The 8,042-nt window shown below is 37.1% G+C and overlaps 1 protein-coding gene across 2 annotated transcripts; it reads left to right on the top strand.

The window, feature by feature from the left end:
- Positions 1-217: 217 nt before the first annotated feature.
- Positions 218-1,709, top strand: LOC120358812. Of its 2 annotated transcripts, XM_039454297.1 has the most exons (3): positions 218-374; positions 745-985; positions 1,443-1,706. In XM_039454297.1, the coding sequence occupies exons 2-3, from the start codon at positions 748-750 to the stop codon at positions 1,622-1,624; spliced, it is 420 nt and encodes a 139-aa protein (XP_039310231.1). In that variant the 5' UTR covers positions 218-374; positions 745-747; the 3' UTR covers positions 1,625-1,706. The 2 variants fall into 2 exon arrangements, with proteins under 2 accessions (XP_039310231.1, XP_039310230.1); XM_039454296.1 differs by having other exon boundaries at positions 218-985; positions 1,443-1,709.
- Positions 1,710-8,042: the final 6,333 nt, after the last annotated feature.

Here is an 8,042-nt window from a genome sequence, read left to right as displayed (position 1 = left end):
CGCTGTGCAGAAAAAGTTAAAGTGATTGGCTATCGCGTTTGTTTCTTACCGCGCGGCAAATGTTTCCGCGTTCAGTGAGTAGGAGCAATTAAAACAAAAGAATAGAGTGTTGTACATACACAAGGTGCTTTGGAAGTGATGCATGAACGCATCATGCATGAAATGGAATGCACTCGTTGTGTATAATACATTTGTTCTAAATACTACCAGCGGCCACGATATTGCGATCTCTGCATATATGCGGCTATTTCTGTTGTGCGAGTATGCGAGTGAACATGCTGATTTTATCTGAACAGCAAATTCGTTTTCTGTAGGATTTAGTGCCAGTATATTGACAAACATTTGTTTTTCGACTTACATCAACTTTGCTTTAGGTAAGTAATGAATTCTTGATGTTTACACGTTTAGAACGATATAAATGTGTAGAACGGCTTGGTGTTCAAAGCATCTGCGGGTAGTTAAAAGTGATCTTTACACAACCTTTTCTTTCTTCACATAATACATTCGAAATAAGAACTATAATATGATTTTAATAAATGTAACAATCATAGACAACTAACCTCAATTAGTTAACTAACCTCAAATGATCAAAACAGTTATTTTAATATTAGCTGCGAGCTACTGCGAATATGTTGTCTGTGTCAAACGTATGCAGTTCAATAATTAAATGTTGTCAATACTTGCATTGTTGTAATACAGAAATGCCTCTGTATTTTATTTTTACATACAGAGTATATGTTACAGATAATGGACGACCAAAAATATATGGTGTGTGAGTTTCCAAATGAAGAAAATAGTATAGCTATTGGATATTTGGAATGGTTGGAAGATAAATTTACTGAATTAGATGATATAATTAAACACGAAACGCTAGTGAAAGTTCGATGGCCAAAAGACTGCGATATAGGCCCAACAACAGCAATGAAAAAAAAATTAACCAATTGTCAGTGGGAGGTGGTTGTAACAAAATTATGTGCACATGGAGGTAAGCAATGCTATTGAATAATAAATAGCTTATATATTTCTATAAAAATTCAATTAAAAGGTCTGCAGAATTATGGTACTTTGGTATTGTATCAAATTTTTTAATGTATAAAGTAGATTCTGTACTTGAATAAAGTTTTATGTAATGGCGTGTTTATATTGCTGTTCATAACGAAGTAGTGAAAACTTTAAAATACTTCATATTACAATTAGTACTAAAATTACTCATAACGAAATTGCTATAATTATTGTAAATATGCATAATTTTTTTTTTAAACGAATGATGTCTGTAAAAAATTTGTAATTTTAATATATTATGATTAGTGTTCACAGTACAATTTTTTATACTGAAGCAAATTCTTATGCAGATTTTATAAAGTTTTATCTCCAAAAAGGAGTCTCAATTGTCAAACAATTGTAATCATTTTCGATTTGAATAAGATTATATAAAATTTTAGAATGGGTCAAAATGTGCGAAATTAGAGATAACTTGGAAAAGTATGGTATTATTGAACTTGATAAACATGATAGGAAACAGTTCACAAGAAAACAAACAACAGATATTGACAAATCAAAAGTAAAAGAAACAAAAAAAAGCGCAGTATCAAAACAAAAGGTATATAACATTTATTTTACATAATTAAATATGAATGATTTTAAAAAATGTTATGCTAAAAATTAATTTATTATATTTATTTAATTTAACCAATGTTTTTCTATTTATAGAAATGTATTCTAAACGTAAAGAAGGGGAAAAATCTTTTAAAACAATATAAACACAACAAGCAGAAATACTCGTCACAGGTTATTTTTTTAATATATATATATATATATATATATATATATATATATATATATATATATATATATATATGTATGTATGTATGTATATACACACATATGATTCTTCTATTTAATAGTCTTTAGATTTTTCATTCGAAATATATATAACAAAATTTTGAGATATAATTTCATACTATTGTAGAGTGAATATGTGGACGATGATAATGAATGTAATGAAGAAAACGATAAATCTCCCGTTCATAAACAATCGAAGTCGCAACTAGCAGATACAATCATTGTGTTACAAGAAGAAAATAGAAGATTGCGAAGAGACAATGAAAGATTGCGCAGGTTACGGTCTGTCAACGAAGGTATTTTTGAATCTTTTTCTTTCAATTATACTGACAAATCAAATCAAACGTTCCGTTACATATGAAAAGTTAAATGAGAAAAACAATGGAGATTGAACTGTATATATAATTGTAGCAATTCTTACATATTTATGTAACTTTAGTAATGGTTAAAACAGATTCAGAGTATCTCGAAGTTTTCATTATTTTGTCATATAGCTCAAACCATGCAATCAGATTAAATAAACTTCTATAATTTTTATCTAAATAATTCTTTTATAATTAGTCAAATTACTTTATTGCACTGCCTGCAATTCACCAAATAAGTAGATTTATAATAAATGCGGAACGTTAATAATTCCTTCACAAATACATTTCTTATGATACTTTTTTAGCGTTTTTCAATTTTGGAGATATATATATATATATATATATATATATATATATATATACACACACACACATATGTATTTTTGAGCAATAAAAGCACTTAAAACAATAATTTGTTAATTCTGAGTTGTTTAAGCCTCTTAACAAGATCTTTAGTATATATATCATTTGTTTAGATATGCCAAAGATGGATAAAATGATGAAAGATCTCATGACTAACTTGGAATCTGAGTAGAATGTATAGGCGGATTCTAACCCAGGGATCTCAGGGGGGTGCGGGGAAGGGGGAGAATATTTCGGGTCGCGCGGGGGGACCTAACCGGCGATAAGGTCCCGCGGGTGGACCAAACCGGGTGGAGGAGGGGGAGGGGGGCTTAAAACGGGGTCACACGTGTAAACCTAACCGGTAGTTTTGCGTAATCAATGTTTATATAAACAGTGATAACGATTCGAGGACCATGTTCTTGGCCAGCAATGTTTAAATAAATTTGACACCTTTGAAATGTGCCGCGTGCGGGGAAGGGGGGAATATTTCGGGTCTCACGAGGGGTCTAACCGGAGACGATTTTACGCGACCGAGGCGGGGCGAGGGGGGATTAAATCGGGGACACGTGTACGAACCTAACCGGTAGTTCTGCGTAATCAATGTTTATATAAACAGAGATAACGATTCGAGGACCATGTTCTTGACCGACACCTTTGAAATGTGTCGCGTGGAGGCAACTACTGACCATTTAATGTAAACATGGACCACATGTACTTGTCACTCTGTTTGCATAAACATAATAAATCACACCGCGAGGAGGTATGTATGACTGTACTTTGAAATCGGAAATGTCTGTCATCACGAGGGAGATAAGCGATACGATGGCGAAGGGGTGTGCGCGGCTATTTCCGCGGGGCCCGCCGCCGCCGCCGCCGCCGCGCGCGCCGCCGCGCGCCGCCGCCGCCGCCGCCCCCCAACGCTCGCTATCCTCTAATAATTTTTTGGTCAAGGTGGATGCAAGAGAGAGAGAGAAAAGCGCTGAACAGCTCTTTCAGCTGTGCTAATAACGCGTTGAAATATTATTTAGATTTGTTTATGTGAGCTCTCTTTCATGCGCGGTTGTCGCCCAGTGGCATGTCTAATCGTGCAAGGTATCTTTCTTAGTAAAGAGAAGCGCCGATAATCCGGCTTCTAATGACACGTGTAAATAATATTTAGATTTGTTTACATGAGCTCTTTTTCGTGTGCGGTTGCCACCCAGTGGCATGTCTAATCGTGCAAGGTATCTTTCTTAGTAAAGATAAGCGCCGATAATCCGGCTGCTGCACGTTGAAACAATATTTAGATGATGCAAGAGGGAAGCGTTAATATTTCGATCGATTAAACTCATGTTTCGGTTATAAGTTTGGCGAATGTATTATACGGTCAGTCTCGATGTGAACACCGAATCAGTCGTAATAGTTACTCTCTAAAAAATGGTTGATCATATTGAAGTTCACATTAAACGCAGTCAAAAATGGAGTTTGACGACGCATTGCTTGATATAGACATAAATCTATTTATAGATTATGATCTAGAAGAAATCGTGTACGTTCTCGATAATGTGTTTATGCCGGAAGAAGAAGAAGAAACCGATGTTCCACGACGACGAGTATCGTCGATAAAATTCCTTCGCGATCGAGAATTAGGAATACGCGGGACTTGTGAACGTGCCGTGAGTCAAGGTGTCATTATTAACTCAGAACGTGTTTGTAGATTGTCAGACTACAGGAAAAGAAAATTGTATTTGCTCATACTGGACCATCTGTGCGCGTTTGATAATTGTGAAGAAAAGCAATTAAACAAATACCAGTGGGCAAAAAAATTTACCAGAATATCTCTATATACGATATCATTCTGCAGATTACGATTCCCGCTGGTCATGGACAGTGCATCAAATTTCTTGCAATAAACGTGTATACACCACCACCACAGAACTGCGACGATAAGCGCGAACCTGCAGTGATTAATTTATTTAATCGATGGGTTGAAAAGAGAAATAGAGAGCAGGATGATCCTTGGTGGAGATACGCTATACCTCCTGATTTTTGTGAATTAAAATATATAAACGGACACTGTAACGTTCTAAGCACACAGCGAATTTGCAAATCATGTAAACAAAATACGTGCAAGTGCTCCGAGAAAGCGTGTGATACGTACTAAAAAACTGAAAAAATGGAAAATAGTGAGCGAGTGGAACGCGAACTGCTCGAGCAATGCTCGCAGATTGCAAATTTAGCTGAATGTTTCGAGTGGTTGCAACGATGCGACGAGTACCTCGCGCAGCTCGAAGAACATTGTAGTGCCAAACGTCCTCGACTCGCCGTGGGAAAAAGACAATCACTTGTGTCAAGAATCGCGCGACTCAAAGGTGAAAAAGCGCAGTTAGAAAGACGTTTCATGCTGGTGGCAATTATGCAAGCACTGGCGCTGATGATAAGCAATCGCTCGTATGGCGCGAGATCGAGACCGCGTTCAAGAATCGCATTGTGACTGGCGCTGTTATTAACATTGATTATATCGAGCCGCGACATTTTTTGGAGGACGCCAGTGATTTGGTGATTGAGCGAGTGCAAGACGCTATCGCGAAACATGATAGTGTAAAGGTAAACACCGTATTTAATGGTGAATATGTTAATAATCATGATGAACGTAATATTAAAAATATCGCTACGAGGAACAATGAACTTTATCGATTGTCAAATTTGCGCGAGTGGTATCAGCAGAGTGTCATCGATGTCACGTTGGCGATGCTCGACGAGTTCCAAGAACGCGATAGTGGTTGGGCTCTTACGCGAATACTGAATTTAACGGTAAACATTAATAAACATAATCCCATGCACGCGGGATGTTGCATCGAATTGCCGCGGGGAATAAAGAATAAACGTGCCGTGATTAATGTGCAATCGAAAGACAATGCATGTTTCGCGTGGTCGGTAGTGGCCGTTCTGTACCCTGTCGAAAGACATGCAGACCGGGAGTCGTCATATCCGCATTATTCGACTGTTTTGAAGTTTGACGATATACAATTTCCAATGAACATAAAAGACATTGGAAAATTTGAACGATTAAACGACGTGTCGGTAAATGTGTATGGTACCGAATTCGACAGAAAAGAAAAGAAACTACGCTTATTCCCGATAAGACTCACCAAGGATAAGAAGGAGAAGCATGCCAATCTACTGTACTTGGAAGATGAACGTGAGAACAGCCTCAGCCACTTTGCGTGGATTAAGAACCTGTCGCGACTGGTCAGTTTACAGCTGAACAATAATAAAAGAAGAAAGTACATCTGTGATCGGTAAATGTAATAATAAAATCTGTTAAAAAAAAAAATATTTCTCACTTATAAAAATTATTTTACTTTTAAAAATCCTCTTCTATTTTTTTATAGTTGTCTGCATTACTTCAGCTCAGAAGAAAAGTTGCAGTCACACAAAGTGGATTGTCAGCAATTAAACGACTGCGCCGTTCTACTACCGAGCGAGGATAACAAGTGGCTTGAATTTGATAATTACAACAACAAGGAGCGTGTACCCTTTGTTGTTTATTCAGATTTGGAGTGCGTACTGCGGAAGATTGACCCAGGAACAGAGAACACTTCAAATTTCCCGTATCAGCATCACGAGGTATTTAGTATAGCATATTATGTTAAGTGCTCATACGACGACGCGTTGTCAGAGTATCACTTTCGTCGCGATAACGATTGCGTCGTGTGGTTCGCGAAAGAACTCGAAAACATGGCGCATAGCGTGAAAGCCAGAATATCCGCCAATGTTCCTATGGAATCATTAACTAAAGAGCAGCAAGAGGCATACAGTAACGCGAGGAATTGTCATATCTGTGAAAAACCGTTCGCACCGAATAGTATACGTGTGCGCGATCATTGCCATTTGACAGGGTCTTACCGTGGTCCTGCTCAGTCAGATTGTAATTTAAATTACAAAAATTCATACGTTATTCCGATCGTATTTCATAATTTATCTGGTTACGATGCACATTTCATCATAAAAGAAATTGCCACCACGTTCGAAGGCAAAATCGATTTACTACCGATAAATAAAGAAAAATATATATCTTTTACCAAATATGTTGAAAATACTTGTGATAAAGACGTAATTTTCAAAAATGCACGAAATTATATACGGCTACGGTTCATCGATTCGTACAAGTTTTTAAGTTCAAGTCTTGACAAATTGGCATCTTTTTTAAGTCTTGATAAATTAAAAATTTCTCATTCGGAATTTTCCTCGTTATCAAACGAAGACTTTGAATTGTTGACACGCAAAGGTGTCTTTCCATACGAATACGTGGATAATGTTGACAAACTGTATGAAACGCAACTGCCACCGCGTGAATCATTTTATAGTTCTCTTACCAAGCAGACGGTATCACAGACAGATTATGCTCATGCTCAGAAAGTTTGGCAGCGGTTCTCAATCAAAACCCTGGGTGAATACAGCGACTTATATCTCAAGACCGATGTCTTATTATTGGCTAATATTTTTCAAAACTTCCGCGAAAGTAGCATTAATAGTTATTGTCTTGATCCCGCGCATTATTACACATTGCCAGGCTACACTTGGGATGCAATGTTGAAACTAACACGCGTAAGATTTGAGTTGCTCACCGATATAGACATGATCTTATTTATAGAACGCGGTATACGCGGTGGTTTGAGTCAATGCTCCGGTAGATATGCTAAAGCCAATAATAAGTACATGCGTTCTTACTATCCATCGAAACCATTGTCTTATCTAATGTATTTTGACATAAACAATATGTATGGTTTTGCGATGTGTCAACCATTACCATACGGTGAGTTTCAATGGATCGAAAACGTTGACAATTTTGACGTGAACGCGATCGCTTCGGATTCGCCCACTGGGTATGTGCTAGAAGTCGATCTCACATATCCACAATGTCTGCACGATCGACACACTGACTTACCTTTCTGTCCTACACATGATAAACCGCCAGGATCACGGCAGAAAAAACTTCTCGCAACGTTGTACGATAAAAAGCGGTATGTGATACATTACCGTTATTTGCAACAATGCACGCGCAATGAGCTTAGCGTAACAAAAATTCATCGCGTATTACAGTTTGCTCAATCTCCATGGCTTCGCGATTATATAGAATTGAACACAAAATTTGGAATGAGCGCAAAAAATGATTTCGAAAAGAATTTGTACAAATTGATGAACAACGCCGTGTTTGGAAAAACTATGGAAAACGTACGAAATCACGTAGACGTAAAATTATTGACAAAATGGGAAGGACGTTACGGTGCAGAGGCAATGATCGCTAAACCAAATTTTCACAGCCGCAGCGTCTTTGCGGAAAATTTAGTTGCCGTCGAACTGCGTAAACTCGAGGTGAAGTTTAACAAGCCGATTTATGTGGGTATATGCATACTTGACATATCAAAAATCTGCTTGTACGAATTTCATCATGAATATATGTTTCCGCTATATAAAGACAAGTGCAAATTGTTATATTCAGATACT

The sequence above is a fragment of the Solenopsis invicta genome, chromosome 10, assembly GCF_016802725.1.
Source record: "Solenopsis invicta isolate M01_SB chromosome 10, UNIL_Sinv_3.0, whole genome shotgun sequence".
NCBI lineage: Eukaryota > Metazoa > Arthropoda > Insecta > Hymenoptera > Formicidae > Solenopsis > Solenopsis invicta.
This window is presented reverse-complemented; position numbering and strand designations above follow the sequence as displayed.